The sequence below is a fragment of the Sprattus sprattus genome (assembly GCF_963457725.1).
Source record: "Sprattus sprattus genome assembly, chromosome: 6".
NCBI lineage: Eukaryota > Metazoa > Chordata > Actinopteri > Clupeiformes > Clupeidae > Sprattus > Sprattus sprattus.
The window spans coordinates 1,709,918-1,732,162 of NC_137925.1; the positions used below are offsets into that span (position 1 = coordinate 1,709,918).

The following is a 22,245-nucleotide window of genomic DNA, read 5'->3' on the forward strand; positions in this document are numbered from 1 at the left end:
AATAAAACAAAAATGTACATTTTACTTTAACACATACCAATAAATAGTAAAACCAGAGAAACTGATAATTTTGAAGTGGTCTCTTAATTTTTTCCGCGGCTGTATATACATGTAGCCTATGTGTCTATGGGAACGGTGGGACAATGGCGAATGCAGGCGAAATTTTGCCATTAGCAGTATATTTATTAGGATGATTAGGCCTATATAATTCAACTTTGTTCCAGCGTCGTGATTTGATTTGTTTGCACACGCAGCCTCGCTTCAAAGGCGCACCAGGCTGTTTTGCCTGGCGCGCTTTGCCAAGGCGTTTTGAGTGTGTCTGCGCCTGTAGCAACGCGTCTCGGTGTGATCGCGCCCTGACAGAGTTTAGTTACTGGAGAGACGTTTGCTCACATCATCGACATTTGTTGGTGAGTGTCTTCTGTTGTGTTTCTGTGTTTCCGTTATTACTGCACCTGAGCAGATGAAGCGTATATTTTTTTATATCATTGAAAACATTTACTCTTTACTTCCTGCTCGTTCTGAGGTTCCGCGATTGAACTCTGTGTTTTATTATCTCCCATGTTTATGTCTCTTGGTTCCACTGCATTCTTTAGGATAAGATGATTGATGCATTCTGCAGTTATAGTTTAGAGTATACTATGTTTAATGTGAATCTGGTCAATAAAATGTGTTAGCCATGTAAAGTGAGTAGGACAGAGGAAGTGAAAGCAGCGGAGTTAATGGTGGTTCAAGGTGGGGCTCCACAGAATAGTGAACCAGCTAAGCGCAGCTGCAGGATCCGTGTCAAAACTACAAATAGCCTAACATAAATTACTGTATTTTCTTATTTCCGCCTTTTTAAATGGGAGAGTCTGGTGAACCAGAAAACCAAAACCACACATTAGGGCTTACTTCTGTCAATAATGCGGATTTGTTTCTTCACTTGACACATAGCTCTGTATGTGCGCAGACGGGTAATACAGAGCTGGAAAGTAACGCACAAGTATTTTTCCTATAAATCGAAATGAGTCAATTTACGTTTAAATAATTTACCAATACTGCGTTAGATTATGCTGCACACGTCTTGCTACTTCTCTATTAAATTATTGGTATTCACACAAGACTAACACGTGATTAAAGAAGCCCAAAGCAACATTAGGGCATCAACATGGAAATATTCTGGATAAGACAATCTTTATGATATTGACATTTACTTCACCATATTAGCACATTTGCATCATTATTTGATACTTTGGGCGTTAAAAAGAGCGCTAAAACTAGCCGCAAGAGCGTAGCCCTTTATATAGGCTATTGGTGCCACCAAAAAATCGGAAGATTTGAAAAAATGGCCTCTCCCCACCGGCGGCGCTGGCAGCGCGAATTTCTATCAGTTCTCAACACACAACGACGTCTCATCTTTGCTCCTTAAATGTCGATATGTAATGGTATGGTATTATTGAAACTAACTAGGCCTACGTGTGAAAAATACTAGAAATTGAACGTTTATTATTCGAGTCTCAAGCCTCTAATGTTGCCTCGGGCGCCTTTAACACATATGCCTACCGTTAGTTGAAAGTCTAGCCTACACATAGCCTATCTATCAGATTATACTTTGTTATTCCACAAAGTATAGTATGATTTGCAGCACTCCAAAACTCAACAAAGACACGGCTCCATTTTGTTTAAGTGCAATATTTCATGGGAATTCTTTTGTAGTAGCCTATCACTTCAAATATTGTCCCAGCCATACACAACAACGCAGCCCTCCCTTGTATCATCTTGGTAAAAAGTCAAAATATGAGAACGTAGTCTAAACCAGATATTTTAAATTGACAATACACCATTAAATAAAAATAAATAAATAAATAGAAAAATCAAAGGAGGAAGAAATTAATTTGGGAATTAATGTAAGCGTAAATAAATGTAACAGTAAATAAAAAGGACTAATTTTCCATTTCCATTCACATAACTGCATGATGTATTTTTTCTAATGCTTTTCTTTGGTGCATTTTTAGTCATTTTATTTATTTATGACTCACATTTTTACATATGTATTTATTTTTAATTATGTCATTTTTGGCTTTCCATAAAGATGCACAGTAAGCAAATAATCTAAACATGAGCAAAATATGTTATTTGCAATTTCGACTAAATAGCCTAAAGAAGATAATATCTGTATAGCATGTTAGGTAAAGGCCTCATACTCATTCGGTTTAGTTGTTTGCGTTTCTGTGATTTGTTTTTGTCATTGTTTACATAATAATAATGCTAAGAGACTCACATATAAAACGATAATAATAATGTTTTTATTTATATAGGCTATCTTCTTGGGGGCTATCTTTACTTCTACTTGAGTCACTTTTATGATAAACAATACTTTTACTTGAGCACATCTACCCACTCTGGCTCGATATCAGTTATTGATTTGTCAATCCCCCCTTCCTTCTTTCTTTTTGTTTGTTACATCCTAGTGTCCCTCTGATAAAACGTAAAAGGAAAAACATGCAAGAATGCAACGAGGAATGCAGGAACCTATAGGACAGACATGCATGAGAAATGAGCCGTGTTGGCTAACTCATGCATCACTTTAAAGTTTTAAGAGACGTCAGTTACTGATGACACTGCATCACCTCATGCTAGCCTTAACGGACCTGTCTGTCCATAATAAATTAAGGACTTTAAGATCAATCAAAACATTAATTCAACTCTTTTTAATTGTCATCGGAGAGACTTAAAAGAACCATTAGAGTTGTTGCAATGATTTTTGCATACAGTGACACAGGTCTGCATTGAATATTCATTATAATTATTTTCTTTATCTATTATGCCAAATGCTTACAGCACAATAGGCGAGATCTCTACACATTATTCATTTAAACAGGCATTTTAAAAGCAGCATGTTACAAGGAGAAGCTTTATGGAAGTATGAAAGTGCCAAATGTGCTCAGTGCAAAATGGCATATTGAATTACATGAACTGAATAAAAACGTTACAACTCATCACACAAACAACGTTAATTATAGTTTGCATAGCAATTTGATACAACCAGATTTTGGCATGAAAAAATTGCTTTCAGGAGAGCTAGCATAGGCCTCGTTTCCCGAACGCGAAAAAACACTTGAAATCGGTCGTAAGAGGGATCCTACGTTGCAGAGCAGTTTCCCGACGCCGCACTTAGCTTAAATTGATCTTTCGCTGAGAAGAATTCTACGTGTGGTCAGGACCAGTAGTAACTTCACACTTAGCGAACTTCACACTTAGCGATGCAATCCACCAGGGGCGTCGTTCGGCCTATTGTAACAGACTAGCTTTGTGAAGAGCGGATGTATTTTATCCCCTCGGGGTTTCCGTACTTGGAAAGAAGTATTCCAGCTCTCACGTTGTACGTTGTGACTGACTCACTTCTTGTCTATACGAAGTAAACGAGAACGCATGTGTCATTCTTGTGATAAAAGATATAAGTGCCAACGCTCGGTTAGGCCTACACTATTATAGAAGAAATCCAAACGATGTTTCTGTGTATAGCACATCATGAGAATGTCATTGTTTCACCTGCCTATTCCCATCAAAATAGAAATAAAGAATATTGAGTATTTGAAAATAAAGATTATACAAAATAATATGTTAGTGAACTAAGGAGATGGCTTTTCTGACTGTGTAGTTAGGCTGCAATGTTAGGAAATTGACATGTCATTGAGCCTGGCTGGAAATCAATCAAAAGGTTGGCACCTAGCCTATATCAAGGTTCAAGTGCTGAGTTACACTCTTCGAGGAGTAAAGATGGCGGGTCTGCAGAGACTAATTCAAATGAACAACAGGATTCGGCGACGGCGCAGCCGTCTTGTAATAATTAACGCGGAGCTGAGGGTACGCTTCAACCCCCTCGACACATTATCAGATGGGGAGATAATGTTACGTTATTGCCTGCCCCGGGGGGTAATCCTCCAGCTATTGGAGATCGTTTCCCCCCTGATAGCTAGGGCAACAAGGCGTAACTATGCCCTGAGCCCCACGGTCCAGCTCCTGGCCTTCCAAGCAGTCACATATTATGGCGGCTTATGCCCTGAGTGATGTTTTTTATTTGATCTTTTCTAGCCTATTTATATTTATTCAGGTATTGTTCTTATGTCGACGCTTGCTATATTGGAACTTCATTCATGAGCCTATACACAAGTGAGAAAATCGACTCTTCTGACATCGACTACGTTACTTTCAGAACCACTGTGGTGGACAGCTCCAACCACTAAGAGTACTTAAGGACTCGTGCACGTTACGCTCGTGCACCTGACTTTAAGATGATGTTCGGGAAACGCTCGTCAATAGAAAGTGTTACTGAGTCTACTAGGGATGGGAAGATTCACCGGTTCGCATCGATGCACCGGCATAAAAGCTCACGATGCGACGGCCCGGATCAAAAAAGTGTGCACCGGATACAATGTGGAATGAATCGCGATGCATCGTTCCTAACATTTTTGCATCGGTATAATCCGAATATTAGACCAATCATTTTATATTTAGATAGATTCTTCCTCTCTAACTGTTTCTTAAGCGCGCTCTCACCTCCACTGCTGTCAATGGCCGATTCTCGTGAAGTCTATAATTTTCTAAAATCTCTCTCTGCCTGCAATACCGCTCTCTGCCTCTACGCAACTTAACGCGGGTTAAGTGCAACTTCGGCGCTCTCACAGGCAAAGACGGTGGGATAAATTACTGTTAACGGTGTTTTTTGACTGGAAGTCTCCAGAAATCTGTTACCTTATTGAACGAAATTAAAAAGAGTGAACGTGCTGTTCAGAGTCACCAGAATTAACACATTCACAGTATCGTTCATCAGGCAGTAATACAGTAGCCTACGTTCAGTTCACGTTCACCAACATTATGAACGAGTTCAGACACAACTCTGGCGATTGATCCACGTTTAAAAAAACCTGACCTTCTTGGAAGACCACGGCACCAAGACAAGATATTCATTAAGATAATAGCAGAGGCGGTGATGATAGAGGAAGAGGTAGGAATATACTCCATATACCGTAGCTAAACTCTCTATTTGTTACTTGAATTTACCTGTATCTTCCTTAAATTGGAAAAGGAAATCTAGCAGCTAGTCTCCATTATACTGATTTTTGTCAGGGCCAGGCAGATGAAACAGAATTTGACAGGAGCCCACACAAAAAGGAAGAGAGAGGTTTGTTCTGATAGGAACTGTGCCAAAAGTTAAAAAACAATGCTTTCAGCCTTGGCAAAGAGCAACCTGTCCATCCCAGCAACAAGTGTTCCCTCTGAAAGAGTGTTCAGCACAACTGGTGACATAGTTACAGCACAGCACAGTTTGCTTTGTTTCATCCTGATCATGTGGATCAACTCATATTCCTAAAGAAAAACCTTAAAATAGGACAAATTAGTTACATTTAGTGTGTGAGGCAGTTGATCCACTGGTTTAGGATGGAGAAAACTGTGTTGTGACTGGCAGGTATAGTTAAAAAAAAAATTACATTCAGAGACCACTAACACACACACATACACACATAGGTACATTGTTATACTTTGTCAGAGACCTTGTTAATGATTTGTTGTACGACAAATAAATGAATCGTTATGTACCATATTAAATTGCATAGAATTATATTATTTTGCATCGCATCTCGTTGAATCGCATCGTGTCGAATCGCACTGCATCGCAATAGGGGTGAATCGTATCGTATCGCATTAGTAGCTGCTTTTATGTATCTTGAATGTATCGGATCGTTGGCAGTGCATCGAGATGTGTATCGCATCGTCCTCAGTGATGAGATGCACATCCCTAGAGTCTACTATGTCTTAAAAACCCACGTAGGCCGTTAAAATACGTCGTTATCGGGAAACGAGGCCATAAACTGTTAAATTCCAAATTCTCTTATCACATTTACAAACAGAGATTCGAGGTGATTTTTGAATGATCTAAACAGCGATCTAAACTAACACGAAATATCTACTCACAGACAAATAATGTCCAAAGTTCAAGAGAACTTGATGCTCAAAATAAGTTCTATAACAGCTCATAAACGTTTCGACAGGGATTCGACCTAGTGACTTTTTGTTTACCATACGAGCGCTCTACCCCTTGTACCAAAGCATGTGGGGTAGGTAAGGGATAATCCAACGCGTCGTGTTCGGCTGTAGCCACGGCGTCCGAGTGGCAACAACCTACCCCACTCCCACGAGTGCTATATTGCTTTTATAAAACAATTCTACAGTCAATAAATTAACATTTCAACACGAAGTTATTGATTAAAAATGGTTTATTTCGCCATTGTTTCTCCATAACAAAAAACAGTTCCATTGTCAAAGCCTTGGTTTGGAATTATAATAATTTTTAATTAACAGTTATCATCAATGCGCTATAGCAGTGGTTCTCAAACTTTTCACCATGAGTACCACCTTAGAAATGATTTGGCTCTCCAAGTACCACCAGAATTAAAATAAAGTAGCGTAGGCCTGTAACTACATAGAGAATACACAGAACGCATTAATATTTATAATGATTTATTGTTCACATGACTGAAGCAACTAAGTGTATGTAAACTCATGTATTGTTTTTAAAAACTTACAACGTGACAATACTAATAACTGATCTGCATCAAAACATAGGCCTACCCAGCAAATGGGGATACAAAATACCAGTCAATCTAGTGAGGTTTAACAAGTATTCAGGGGTGATAATCTCAGATTGTGCAATCCCTCATTAACTGTGTTGAGCGCATGCCTTTTGCTTTCTCATTGTTTGACTTCACTGAAATATTTGTAGACACTTTTATCATATGTCGTTTGTATCCATAGAATAGGTAATCTATTTCACATACAGTGGGGAAAATAAGTATTTGAACCCCTTGAGATTTCACAAGTTTGGCCACTTGCAAAGAAATGTGTGATCTATAATTGTAATGGTAGGTGGATATTAACAGTGAGAAACAGAATATCAACAAAAAAATCCAGAAAAATGCATTTTATAACATTTATGACTTTATTTGCATTTGATGCAAAAAATAAGTATTTGAACCCCCAAAACTGACTGACAAAAATGACTTAGTACTTGGTGGAATAACCCTTATTGGCAAGCACAGACGTCAGACGTTTCTTGTAGTTGGTCACCAGGTTTACAAACATCTCAGGAGGGATTTTAGTCCACTCCTCTTTCCAGATCCTCTCCAAATCTTTAAGGTTGTGTTTTCAATGGGAGGGAATGAGGGAATGAAGTTCAAGCCCAATATTCAACGTTACATGGCCCCATCCATAGTCCCCTTGATGCGGTGGAGTCGTCCTGTACCCTTGGCAGAGAAACAGCCCCAAAGTATAATGTTTCCACCTCCATGCTTGATTGTGGGTATGATGTACTCTTGGGGTCATATTCAGCATTCCCCCCCCTGTCAAACATGGCAAGTCGAGTTGATGCCTAAGAGCTTGATTTTGGTATCATCTGACCACATTCTGTCTCCCAATCCTCCCTAGAATCATTCAAGTGTGCAATGGTAAACTTCAGATGGCCCTGTACATGCGCTTCCTTGAGCAGGGGGACCTTGCGAGTGCTGCAGTACTTCAAAAAATGACGGCGTGGTGTGTTGCCAATGGTTTTCTTGGTGAGTCTGGTCCCACCTGTCTTGAGATCATTCACAAGCTCCCCCTGTGTAGTTCTGGGGTTATTCTGCACCTTTTGAATGATCACTGATTCCGCACGAGGGGATATCTTGCATGGAGCCCCAGACCTAGAGCGGGTGACAGTTGTTTGGTGTTGCTTCCATTTATGAATAATCGCACCAATAGTTATCTGCTTCTCACCAAGCTGCTTGCCGGTGGTTTTGTAGCCCATTCCAGCCTTGTGCAGGTCTACAATCTTATCTCTGACGTCCTTGGACAGCTCTTTGGTCTTGACCATGGTGGTGAGGTTGAAGGTGTGAAGTATGATTCTTTGGACAGGTTTCTTTTATACAGGTCACCAGTTGAGATCAGGTATACCTTGTTAGACCTAATGAGGACTAATCTGTGTGCTTTTTGGGCACATAACTGGCCCTTGGGAGCCAGAATTGTTGCTGTTTGCTTGGGGGTTCAAATACTTATTTTTTGCATCAAATGCAAATAAAGTCATAAATCTTATAAAATGCAGTTTTCTGGATTTTTTTGTTGATATTCTGTTTCTCACTGTTAAAATACACCTACCATTAAAATTCTAGATCACACATTTCTTTGCAAGTGGCCAAACTTGCGAAGTCGGCAGGGGTTCAAATACTTATTTTCCCCACTGTATGTGTAGAAGCTATTTAATCTTGCTGATCTGTCATAAAAACCACAGTGAAAAAGCACAGAGGAGGCAAACCTAGCCTCTGCCTAAATGAAGGGGGCGAGCAAGAGCCTGGACAATTGACTTCCAATCCAGTGGCGTGATAAACAGCTAAACTCCAGATGAAACTCAGTTTGCGGCCGTGTCTTTTATGTAAATGTGCATTTTTCGGCGGTTTTGCGCTTTGATTGTTCAAAAGTTACCGAGAAGTAGACACTGTAATATCCGATAACACCGTAATTGTTACCAGCAAAAATGGTTGATGTTATTTGCGAGGCGTCTGTCAGCCAACTGTCTGACATTAGGCTGTCAATAGCATAACGTTCTTGCAGCGTACCACACCTGTCTATAACGACATCAAGGCAGCTACCTTCCATTTTGAACAGACCTGAAGACTCGAAATAAAAAGCATGCCTGTCATGATGACCTGGGTTGGCCCAACGAACAAGCTTGAAAAAAAATATTCAGGGCAGTTTGCGTTCGCAAATTACTTGGAGGTACTTTTTTCTTCTCGTGCATACACCACAGATTGAGAACCATTGCGCTATAGAATATTTCATCGCGGAGTGATTTACTATTAGCTGTGAAAAGTCCCCGTTGGGTTGTTCTCGGATAATCCATGGCATGGAACGTCTCTCGTCCAATCAGAAACAGCTAAATAACGTGATAGAACCCAATTGTTTTATAATCGTGCATATCGATTGGAACTTCGTAAATGGAGTTTAGAAAAACATATTCTTTACATGTTCTTACTGCGTTCGAGAATGAGGTAAATCTCTTTACATATCTTTTATCATAGCGGGAGCAGGCACGTGCAGAGGGGGGGGCTAAGGGGGCTTGAGCACCTGCCCCTATTGCCCTTGATGCCCAAAGTGCCCTTTTGTCAGAGTGATTTTTTATTATGATTTTTTTTAATGTGTGTGTGAAAAGTCCGTTTATTTAACGAAATGATAATAATTCAGATCAACCTTGGTCTGTCACATGATCCACAACGTGCCCTCACTCTGCCCTGACGTGCCCTGCTGCTAATCGCTAAGCTGCTGGAGAAGGCCACTAGCTACAGGGCTGTGAAACCGAAGAAGACCCGACTCCGAGGGAGTAATCAACTGGGCCGGTGAGTAGGTTCAGCAGCGGTATTTGTTTGTGCACGGTGTATCTTGCAAGATGACTGAATACTATGTAACTCTTTTGCCCTTAGGAATAGGGTTAGTGATTTTTTTTTTTTGCGAAAAACAGCTTTTAAAAAACGTGCCGCTATTGACTTATTGACTTGACTTAACTTATTTGCCATCTTGCTTTGTCTTATGTTGCACTTGCTTGATGTTTGACTGTGTTACGAAAGTTGTTCACTAACTAGTTCGTCATATTGTCAAAGTAAGCTAATTTCAACAGGTTTAGCTAATAGCATCTCATTCGCGTTTAGGTAAATGCTGCATTGGATGCTTTAACCACACACAGCTGCTGTGGGGAAAAAGTACGTCAGGTTATTGTTGTTGTTGTTGTGTTTGTATGTTTCTCTTGTCATGGGCAAAGTGCATTATAGAGATATCAAGTGTTATTTTATCGTCAAGCTGTTTTTCCCCTATGTTTCTAGAGGCAATGAGGCAAAGACTATGTTATTTCCCTAAAACTAGCTATGCAATATGCATATTCACATAATTTTGGACTATTACTAATAAATATATAACAATAATAGAAGAATTCGATTTTTTATTTTCTCAACCTCTCATTTAGCCTATTTACACACAAATTAAATATAATATGCATACAAATGACATAACTTTTAGAACCTTGCTGTCTTGAGCAAAGTCGATAGACAAACTGAATAAAAGCACAAAAATATTTGAATACGTGATTTCTATATCATTCAATTAGGTTTTACTTTATTAGTAGCACTAGGAAAAATAAGGGGCAGATTATTAATGGATTAAATGTGAGGCTATACAGTGAAACTTTTGAAAAGGTATGAAATGTCACTCTGTGTGTTTGTGTGTGTCTTCTATGTGCATCAGATTGTAGTTTAACGATCATATTTCATTCTGCAGAGATGCCTCGTAAGGAGAGACGGTTACAGCAAAAACAAAAGGAGCTGCATGAGGCTGCGAAAGGCAGTGGATTACTCACCAGATGGATGAGAAAGAGCACAAAAGGTAAGAATAACACATGCACCAGTTATTTACATTGCAGATGTATTCAGTTAGAGAAAACAACAGTAACAAACACAATTTCAATGTTGTTGTTCAGTTACATAATCTATTATTATGTATGGTAGGTTAATTATTGATTGATTGATATATTATTATTAATTAATGATTAAATGTAAGAGGTGTTAATTAGATTAACCCAAGAGAAAATTGTGCCTAGTTTCCAGATGGACAGGGAGTGAGTGATGATAGGTCAGATGAGGAGATGGAAGGAAAGAAAGAGGAGGAGATAGAGGGAGAGAAAGAGGAGGAGATGGAGGGAGATAAAGAGGAGGAGATAGAGGGAGAGAAAGAGGAAGACACTGTGACTCAGAGAAATGAGTGTTTGCTGGGAACAGAAAGCCAGGAGGAGACAGAGGCTGGAGGAAAGGTGTCAGAGGTTATTGAGGAGCCCACACAGAATGTTGAGGTAGATGGAGCAGCTAGCCAGGAGACAGAGGTTGGAGTGAGAGATGGAGAGCCTGAGTTACAGATTACACAAAATGTTGAGATAGAGGGAGCATCAAGGCAGGAGGAGACTGAACCAAAGGGAGGCAAACATTCTCACACCTACTTGGACTTACCCACCCAAATGATCCTGCACATGTCCTACAATTAAACATCAAATGTGATGAGGCCTTCATTCAGTTTTGCAACAGTACTGGACCCTGTCAACCAGTGCTCTCATCCTTTCCAAAAAATGAAGAGGGGCGATCATTTCAAAAGAAATGGTATGAGAACAACACATGGCTAGAGTACTCCCCAAGTCTTGACGCCATGTTTTGTTTCAGCTGCCGTCTTTTTTTGAGTGAGGACAAATACACAGGCCGCAAAACATGGAAATCAGAAGGAGTTAATGGGTGGAAAAAGGCTCTGGAGAGAATTAAAGAGCACAGTGCCTCAGAATCACACATGTGTGGTATGGTGAGGTGGAACTACTCAACAAAGAGATCACTGGAGGCAGCTTTCGAAATGGGTGACCGTGCATCACAAGCTGCTAAAGACAGGGAAAGAGAAAAAAACAGAGAAATCTTGTCCCGCTTACTAGCCACCACTCTTTACCTGGCAAGACAGGGCATGCCTTTCAGGGGAGATGATGAGATCCTGTTAAGCCAAAATCAAGGTCATTTCCTAGAGTTGGTGGAGCTGTTTAGCAAATATGATAGTGTAATTAAATCACACCTGGAAGCCATAAAAGAGAAGCAGGGACCTGGTAAAAGACCTCTCGTATCACTCCTCTCCAACAGAAGCCAGAATGATATGATTAAAGCTTTGGCCATATCAGTCAAACGAGTAATCCAAAAAGAAATCCAAGAGAGCAAAACCTTTTCAATTCTCATGGATGAAACCACAGATGCTGCACACACTGAACAGGTTTCTTTTGTTATCAGGTATGTGCATAACATGCAAATCAAGGAGCGCTTCCTTCAGGTGTGTAACGTTCATTCCACTAGTGGAGATGCTCTTGAAAAGGTAGTGATAGCTCTACTGGAAGAAAATGATCTGAAGTTGGAAAACATCCGGGGTCAAGGGTATGATGGTGCTGCAAACATGAGCGGACGCTTTAAGGGACTTCAGTCACGAATTCTAAAAAGAAATCCAATGGCTTTGTACGTACACTGTCAGGCACATTGCCTTAATCTGGTGTTAGTTGAAAGTGCAAAGTCTAACATCTGTTTTGTCAGCTTTTAAAACTTAGTTGAAAAAATGTACACTTTTGTGGCCAACTCATCCAAACGACACGCTGCATTTATTTAAATGCAGAAGACGATGTGCCCTGATCAGCGTCCACTGGAGCTGCAGAAGCTGTCAGACACACGGTGGGCCTGCAGAGAAACTGCCCTTCGCACTCTGAGGAAGGTCCTCCCAGCTGTCATGCAGTTTCTGGAGGAAATGACACAACAAGACCCACCAGACTCTTCAGCAGATGATGCAATGATTCTTCTCAAGAGCATCAACTTTGAATTCGTCCTGTGTCTGGAGATCACCTGTCCAATCTTCCAGGTGACTGCAATGGCCTCTGATGCTTTGCAGCAGAAAGACATAGACCTGGCTGCAGCATACAAAGTAGTCGATGGAGTTTCTCAGAGGCTGGCCCACAGCAGAACAGAGGAGGAGTTTGAGAGCATGTTTAAACAGGCTACAGAGAAGGCTCCATCATTGGGCCTGGACCCCCCAACTGAGATTCCTGGTCAAGCTAGGATGAGGAAAATGCCAGCAAAGTTCAAGGTCATTGCCACAACAGCTACAGCTGACCACACATTCCCTACTTTGCAAGAATACTACCGTGTTAAAGTGTATTACACTTTTCTGTACACAATGACACAAGAGCTTCAGATACACTTTAAAGCAGAAGATAATTCCACATGGGAAATCCTGAATGCCCTCCACTGCCTGACAGTCCAAGAGACCTGGAAAACAGCTCAAATTCCAACAGACGCACTACAAGCTGTGAAGAAACTCTGCCAGTTCGACAATATTGAAGAAGAAGACAAATTGCAGACAGAACTAAAGGTCTTCCATTCTTCATATTCATGCCCCTCACCCATCAGTGTGACATCTATTCTGTCAGTGGTCAAAGAAAACAATGCACATCTGGTTTTCCCTAATTTGACTGAGCTGCTGAAGACATATGGCACCCTTCCGGTGTCTACTGCAACGGTTTAACGGTCGTTCTCCAAACTGAAGTTGGTGAAGACAAAACTTTGCCCCCTTTGCACAGAGGAAAGGTTGTCAGAGCTTCTTTTACTGGCAATTGAAAAGGATATTCCAATCAACCTCAGTGAAGTCATTGACATTTTTAAGAGCATGGGCAACAGGAAGTTGCTGTTATAACTGCAACAAAGAAAAATGCCACTGTGATGTGTAAGACAATGGCAGACAGATACAGACACAGACACAGACAGACAGACAAACACAGACAGACAGGTATAGTGACTGACAGAGACACAGACAGACAGACAGACAGACACACCCAGCCCTTCTCTATTCTCTTTCTCCAATAAATAATGTTCCCCTTTCAGTTACAGTTATACAGTATTAATACATGTCTATTAATAAATACAGGATGAAAAATGTAATGTTAAAGTCATGTTTGTGTAAAAACACTTGGTTGCATTTGGTTTTACTGAGATTAGAAAACAAAAATAAAGCTGTGAAATGAAAATAAAGAGATGTCATTATTTATACATTTTTGTCCTCTAATTTGATTTAAACTGAAAAGCATGGACTCCAGTAAGAGCAGTCCGAGTTAAACAGTCCAGTGTCTAATGGTGATCTACATTTTATCTAATACATTATCTTCATATGTCCTAAATTAATGCACAGCTTGAATTATGGCTTTGAATGAGCAACTTGTTTTCAAGCAGTCACCCTTGGCTGCAGCCTCTCTCAGCAAGTAGTCTCCTCCAAACTGTCAGCAGTATGGCGGGTCAGTCACAGTGAGCCACTTTCAATGTTAGTTATCTTTGCATCTTGTCATGATCACATAACACTTGTTTAATCGGCCACTATCTCTCCTGTGCTCTTTTTAGTATCTACACTATCACATCAGTACAGCCCACCTCCAGCAATATCAGCAGCAGCAGCCTCCTCACCAACCCCCTCAACAGAAGCTGTTCTATGCACCCATGAGGTAAAACAGACTAATTTTGCTTTGCACTGACCTCTAACAAATAAAGGAGTTTGTACAACGATATGGTATGTTGTGATTCCATGCTACATTCTTCATGAATATGGGTTGCTACAATTCAAGGTATGCTTTTGTAATCTCTCTCTCTCTCTCTCTCTCACTTTCTCTCTCTCTCTCTCTCGTTTGATCTGAGTAATAAACATGTAATTTTGGCAAAGGCTGGAGAAATCTGAAACTGATTTTACTGTGGAGAGTTGAGTGGCAGTGCACTATGGGTTTATTGCGATTCTAAGAGTATTGGGATGGTTATTTGTTTTGTGTACGTGTTTCAAAAATGAGGGCCCCATGTCTATATTTTGCCTAGGGCCCCAAAATGGCTAGATCCGCCCCTGAGTACAGCCCACCTCCAGCAATATCAGCAGCAGCAGCCTCCTCACCAACCCCCTCAACAGAAGCTGTTCTATGCACCCATGAGGTAAAACAGACTAATTTTGCTTTGCACTGACCTCGAACAAAAAAAGGAGTATGTACAACGATATGGTATGTTGTGATTCCATGCTACATTCTTCATGAATATGGGTTGCTACAATTCAAGGTATGCTTTTGTACCGTGTTACAAATCCGTGCTACATGTGCCCCCTTTTTAACTTTGAGCACCTGCCCCTCCAAAGGTCTCTGCACGGCCCTGAGCGGGAGTGACAGGGGAGAGTGGAGGAAACAATCTCACAACCTGACCGTGTACTGGGCTGTCCGTAGACCCGCCCGTTGGAAACCGCATGTGAACCAAACCACTTTGAGGAATAGGGGGATCATGATTTTTCAACACTTAAAAAGCACATTATTTTACATTTATAATAAGCAATGCTTGTGTCGTCGTGCGTTTATTTCATATAGCTATATTTTTTAAAAATCAATTTTTTTTGTTTCCAATGTTTGTTCGGGGGGACAACTTTATGGTACTCCCCCTCGGGATCTCCGCCTATGAATGCCGGTAGTGTCTGCTGCTCCGGCTGGTTTCTAAAAAAATAAAAACACGTTCATCTGGCCAAGTGAGACCATGAAAATAAACTATTCACCTGAAGGTAGGTCAGTACGCTATCCCTATACAAACAAACTCATTACAGTAGAAAACTACTAAGTCAAGAAAAAGTCAAGAAAACAGTAGAAAAAACAAAGAGCTGCTAAGACAGCTGCCACTCACAGCGGCACTACGTCAAGAATCTACACCGTCTCTTAATTATTGTGCCCATGTTGGTCATTGTGCAACGGTTTTGGAGATCTCTGTTATAAATAGTGTGTAGTGAGAAGATCTGCAGTAGGCCTATCCTCTGAAGGCTTTGCTGCTTGGAACCCTAATAATAAGAACAAACACAATAGGGAGGGACCCCCTAATAATCAATGATAATCTGAACCATAACATAATAACATTATTAACAGTGGCATACCATAAGTAAGTTTGAAACAATAGCAGCCCGCATCCATATAATGTGACTCACATGAAAATGAAGCAAAATGTATAAAGACGCCACATTCACTCAATATTACACTGCATTTCTGGTATGTTTCCACCGACAGAGCAATTACAAGCCATTTGCAGTTTCATGTTGCCATCTGCCCAAACCACACACATAGTAACATATGGAGCTGCTGGTTGTCTGGGGTAAACCAGAGTGAATAAAGCCAACTGATAACCAGCATCATGATCCCAGTTATTATCAGGACAGCTGATGTTGAACTCTGTGAAGCCAGAGTAAGCTGAACTGACTTTGGTGCAAAACTCAGACAACAATCAGAAATCTAATCAAACTTTTCAACATTGACTGTCATCTACTCTGTTGACTCCTGCAGGTTTACAGTTTCCCAGAAATGGATCCAGATCTCTCCATCCTCCTCCTCGGAAACTCAGGAGCTGGTAAAAGTGCTTCAGCAAACACCCTTATAGGACGAGAAGTATTCGTGTCAAAGCTATCCTTCCAACCAGTGACCAAAGTACTTTCTGAAGAAACGGGTGAAGTGTTTGGGAAACGGATCAGAGTGATTGACACTCCAGGGATATTAGAAGATGATGCAGAGGATACAATTAAAACCTGCTGTGATGAGCTTCTGCAGTCCTCCAGACCTCATCTGTTCCTGGTGGTGGTCAGGATCGGGCGGTTCACACCAGAGGAGCAGAAAGCTGTGAAGGCAGCGATCAGAGTCCTCGGACCTCAGGGCTTGAAAAAGAGTTACCTGCTTTTCACATGTGGAGACAGCTTGAAAAACCTTACACTGCATGATTTCATCTTTAAAGAGAACAATGGTATACTTCCAGATGTTGTGAACAAGTTTCCAGGTGGATATCACCTCTTCTACAATGAAAGCAAAGATCGGGAACAAGTTAGAACACTGCTGCAGAAGACTGAGTACCTCAGGACAAGTGAACAACTGCCTCATCCTCCAGGTATTGTGTTGTCCTCATTTATGATTCCATCCAGCTTCTGCTCTAAATAACTAGATTTACAGTCTTTAATCTGTGAAGCATATTTTACCTGGTGCTGTCATTGACCAAAGCCTGCATAGCATAAACCAATCAGGCTGTATTCTCACAAATAACGCCAAGACCTGGAGAGAATGACAGATTACATTCATTTCAATGTCCAATGCTATGCTAGCTACTTCAGCCAAGGAAGATACATCGTTGTTGATTGCGTGATTCTACACACATCCTCGGATTTAAATAATTATAAGAATAATAAATAGGAGAACATTTGTATCATTAACAATTATGTTAAACATTTATAGTCATGATTCTCGAGACCGAGCCATCATGATGTCCTTACATAAATAAAAGCACTATATGAACACTGCAAATGGCAGTGAATAATAAATAAGCACTAAACTCAATCGTGTGGATATAGCCTTATTGGAATAGAATGGACACATCTACATTCTGAAACAGTACCTCCACCTCTGCCCCGGGTGAAATTAGGTCTTGGTTTACCGGTACTGTTACCTCAATTTCAGTAACAGAATCTTTTAGTTTGGGTGAAAGAGAGTAATTAAAAAGAAATTCAACTAACTTTGTACTCTGTCTTCCAGCTGTCGAACTGAAAGAGAGGAGGATTGTTCTACTTGGCCTACCTGGAAAAGGTAAAAGTTCATCAGGAAACACCATCCTGGGATCAGATGAGTTTGTATCAGACTGTGCCTTTAATGCAGTCAGTGCTGACTGTTTCTCTGCATCAGCCACAGTGGAGGGTCGTCAGGTCACAGTGGTCGACACTCCAGGATTCACTGATGCAGTCCTGACTCCTGAACAGCTGTACTTGGAGATCAGCAAGACTTTAGTACAGGCCAATCCAGGACCTCATGCCTTTGTTTTTGTGGTCAAATTAGACAGAGTCTTTGCAGCGGACCAGAAACTGTTTGAGATACTGCCCACACTGTTTGGCGATGATGCTTCTAAGTACGCCATGGTGCTCTTTACTGGTGGAGACGGGCTGAGAGGTCGCTCCATTGATCAGATGATCCAGGCCAACACTAGTGTGTCTGAACTGGTCTCCATGTGTGGTGGGAGATACAGTGTGTTTGACAACACTCAGAGAGGAAACAGACATCAGGTTAAACAGTTCCTGAATAAAATAGATGAGATGGTAGCAGCTAGCGGAGGAGAACACTTCACCTCTGATTTGTTCAGGATGGCTGAGACGCTGGGATGGGAAAAATGTAAGATATTTCTGAAAAAAAATGTTGTGGCAATAGCTACAGTGACAACTGTGCTACTTCTCATTGGAGGACCAGTAGGTGCAGCAGTAGATCTAGCAGTAGGTGGAGCAGCAGTAGGTGCAGCAGTAGGTCTTACAATAGGAGTAACAGTAAGTGGAACAGGAACTCTGATTGCCTATCGGGTGAAAAAAGATAAACAATCCTATGAGAGCAGCAGTCCTGGGGTCCGTTTGGCGTAGAACTGAAGCTAAGTTATTCAAATGTCATTTTAGCACGTTAGGTTAATCTCGCTAAATGAGAACAGGATATACCGGCTCTGACCGACGGCTGATCCACAACTTACAGCTTAATTGCGCATGCACGTCCTGCTTCAAAAGGCAGGAATCGATCACCAAAATCATGATTTTTTTTTTTTTTTTTTTACAATAGTCTAAACTCAGAGAAAAAGACTAATTTCTTTCTCCGCTAAGGCAGGACATGACCATGAACGCGTTATGAAGATTTCAAGACCATAATCATGGCAAAATCCAACACCGCCGCCGCTGTGAGAGCAATACGAGAAACTGTCTATGGGCTGTGTAGGGGGTGATATCTTTTAGTAATTGGAATATGCGACTTTGGTGCAGTGGGTAGAGCTTGCGGTTTGGATTCATAAGATTGCCAGTTTAATTCCCCTCACCTCCGTACTAATTGAAGTTTTACATCTCCTTGTTAATCGCTTTGAATAAAAGCATCTGCTAAATGTAAATGTATTAATAAGAAATTCAATAAATTGAAGCAATGAGTATAAATTGTGTGTATTTCTCTCTTCTTATCATGCATCCACTTTAATCATTTTCTACAAAAATGATATGCTATGGTGTAGTAGACTGAGTACAGTTGAGAAACTTTTTGCTTTATTCACTACTGCACAAAAACTAGACACGTTTGCAAATCTAGACGTTTGCAATGATGTAAATTGCATTTGTTGATGACGTATGGTTAATAGCATCGTCATTGTAGAAGGGACATGATAAAATCAAGATCTTAGGTAGGTAAAACAACGCTCGCCGATATCTCCGTAAGGGAGATGGGTTATGTGCTCAAATTTCCTGGAATCAAAGAAGACGTTAGTATGCATGTGCAAACTAAAAATCACGTCTCAGGATTGCTGCGAATGCAAGTTGTTTCGGGTGTATCAACTGTACTCAGTCTACCCTACTAATAACACTGTCATATAATAATGAGTGCTTTGTTCTCCAACATTACAAAAATGTAGGCCACCACTCGCAAAAAAGATTGAAGAAATCTGGAAGTTGGTATTTTATTGTTCACTAAAAGCACAATAAAAGATAGCGTCCCGGGATAGCTCTGAGTATTTCCAGTGTTGCGAGCCATCTTATAGGCCTCAGTTGTATTAGAATTCTATCTGTTCGATTCTTACTGGCTCTGAGCCAAATCCAATCAGAATTATCAATTTGTTATATTCATATGGGGGAGAGCTCAGGCTGTCTGGCGCCTTAAAGTCTTACGTCCATATACTGTACAGCTGGCCTTTGTTAGGGGGCCCCAGCCCCCAGACCTTAACTCAATAAATTACAGGAAGCCAAGACCATCTGCCACTGACACTTCAGAACCTCCCAGGGGAATCTCCCTTACACGAGTAAAACACGAGCTCATGGAATTTATAAGCCAAACAATACCATATAGTCTACCACTAGCTAAAACTGAGGCCTACACTAATATGACTCCTTGGTCAATGGGATCCCTCCTTTTGCCGGGGGTGTGGCAAGCTTACCCAGCTAAACTTAGGTTAACCTGCCCTGGAGCAGCTAAACCGCTTAGCGAGCTACGCCGAATACGGCCCAGAGGTGATAAGAAGGGTGCTTCTTCCTACTTCGACATCGTTGCAAGACAGGGAGGCTCGGACGCCAGAGACCAACCACGTGGTTATCCTTGCTGACAAATATTTATGGCATCAGAGAATGCTAAACTTATATTTATATAAACATTGTGAGAAGTGCTTATTATTTGCAGCCTATGTTTTGCCTTTGAAGACTTTGTGTTGGTTAATAAACCGGATTCCTCATTTAAAAGCATTTTTTGCCTGCTCTGTCCAGTGATTACGCACTGCCCTACACCCCGCTCAGTGGTAAAGCCTCTCATGATACCACACAACCTATTAAAATATGTAAACACAATTAATCGCAATTTTTTTATCTATTATAAATGTCCCTTCATTTATTTTTTATCCATTTGTTTTTTTTCATTTCATTGTTATGCTCTTGTCAACATGGAAAAGTGGATTGGCTTGCTTTTCTGTAAATGTTTCTTTTTATGCCAAACACAGCGGTACAAAATAAAATTCTGAAGTGCACATTTGAGGTAAACAAGGACTCAGCCTATAGTGCAGTCAAACCCAGTGGCGGTCCGTGCATTTCACGACTAGGCCTTCAGCCATGTCCTACACGATGTTAAACTGAGTGAATCCACCTCCTAATACCATCATTATGACGCCATGGCTCTCGAACCCTTATATTTATACAGAAAGGCAGTATAAGTGAGCATTGCATCACCATAACATAGTCGAGTACAACAGACTTTATTCATATTTCCGGAGCATTTAAAATCAATACGTATTAACAATACATTACGAGTAGTAAACTCTCAGTTATATGATCGCTTGAATATAACTGTCACAACTTAAAAATAAAAGGCGATTTTAAGGGATTAGTCTACAAAGTTGTATTAAGTCCACCGAAAGTAGCCTTTGTGAGCTTTAACAAGTTTGTCCACTAAACATCGCATTGTCCCACCTGCAAAGCAGTTTCATTAAACTTCCCATCCTCACGATATCCAGTTTTTCTTGAAAGTTCCGTCTAGAAAATGCCGTTGTAATTGTATCAAAAACTGGAATGATCAAGTTGGTGTAAACTAGTTTATTTGAGTTGGTTAATGTAATTATATTCAGTCTTACCAATTGAAACAACTAGCATAATAAGCATTGAAACCGATGTACGTCGTTAGCCAGCTAAACTGAGCACTGAAGCACTGCACCGGTCTGCCTCAGTATCCAATCAAAGGACGTTTACGTGTCACGTTCAACGCGAGGGAGGAAATAAATCTTCCGGGCCTTCTAGAAGGCCCAGTGTCGCCAACTCGAAATCTGATTGGTTGTCACAACTGTCTGTTTCAGTTCATTCAACTTAAATGAACTGAAACAGCCAGTTGTGATAACCAATCAGATGTACACGGGCCTTCAATGTGAATTCTGAAGGCCTCAAGGAAGATTTCTGTTCTCGGGGAAGATTTCTCGGAGCGTGGAAACACATGATAGCTGAAATATGATTGGATGAAAGCTCTAACATAAATGAACAACGCTGGAAGCTATGAAATGAAGATAATGGACTATGGGGAATAATTTAATACATATTTATGAAAAGAAAATATTAAAATTAAATTTATTTTATTACATTTATTGTCTGATGATGTTTAGGCCAGCAGAGAAGGCCTTGAAGGCCCTGACGGACCACCACTGGTCAAACCATGGCTTAATAATTTTTTTTTTTTCAAGTTTGCTGTAAACATAGCAGTCAGGCCTCTTATTTAAGAAACAATGAACCGTAACAGTTAGGTTACCAATAGAAGGTAAGCCTACTACTTCTTTGCTTTTAGCCATTCACTATAACAGACAGGCCTGTTGACATTTTCAGACAACAGTGAAGCTTGCTTCTTTTGCGCAACACAAACAAACCCAAACGCTGTATCCAGCGTGGTGCTGTAGTTTTTCTAAGGTTAATAGTGGTTGCAAAAGCATGTAAAAAACAACTACACAGTTTAAGACCACATTTACACATAGCCGGGTATTTTCAGAAACGAATATTTCTGCCCCCCGTTTTCAAAAATAACGCCGTACACACAAGGTAGTTTTCAAAAAAGTTTCTGTTTGCATGAACCCGCATATACGCCCCCAAGCGCCATCATAACTATGCCAAACCTGTAGGTTTGCATAAGAAGGCTAATCCATTACATTGGCTATGAGTCCTAGATATTTAAGTGTATTTAATCTGGGCTACTACAATAGGTAGACAAAATGGAATGGAAAACTAGTTGTCCACTGGTGGAAGTGCGGGGGATACCATTGTTAAAGCCAATAGTCACAAACTGGGAAACGGTTGAGATTAGGCTATAGGGTTGAAAGAATGCAATCTTGCGTTTGCCTTAATGTAAATGAGCACTACCTTAACAGCATCCATGATCAGTAAGCAAACTAACTGTAAACATAGGACCATCACATGATGTGATGCATTTTTAGTCGCATACTGTGACGTTCCAGAAACTAAAACTCCGTTTGACCCAGTACACACGCAAACACAAAAACTGAGTTTTCAGAAATCTCCACTTTGGCCGGAGTTTTTAGAAATTATCGTTTTCCGTGATAAAACCTCAGTTTT

The 22,245-nt window shown here is 40.6% G+C and overlaps 1 protein-coding gene and 1 long non-coding RNA gene across 6 annotated transcripts in view; both read left to right on the forward strand.

Moving 5' to 3' along the window:
* The window catches only part of LOC308366720 (GTPase IMAP family member 8-like), a 97,402-nt gene extending 78,921 nt beyond the window's left edge, over window positions 1-18,481 (forward strand). For 4 of the 5 annotated variants that reach the window (XM_080840455.1, XM_080840454.1, XM_080840456.1 and 1 more), the window contains one exon: window positions 17,186-18,481. In XM_080840455.1, the coding sequence (XP_080696581.1) occupies window positions 17,186-18,051 (866 nt within the window). In that variant the 3' untranslated portion in view covers window positions 18,052-18,481. Of the gene's footprint in view, window positions 1-15,117; window positions 15,190-15,955; window positions 16,548-17,185 lie in introns of those variants that run through there. The other variant, XM_080840458.1, reaches the window with a different exon arrangement.
* On the forward strand, window positions 355-14,763 carry LOC308366721. Its single transcript, XR_013968690.1, has 5 exons — window positions 355-410; window positions 9,256-9,407; window positions 10,339-10,443; window positions 14,010-14,110; window positions 14,472-14,763. It is a non-coding gene; the product is annotated as an uncharacterized lncRNA (long non-coding RNA).
* Window positions 18,482-22,245: the final 3,764 nt, after the last annotated feature.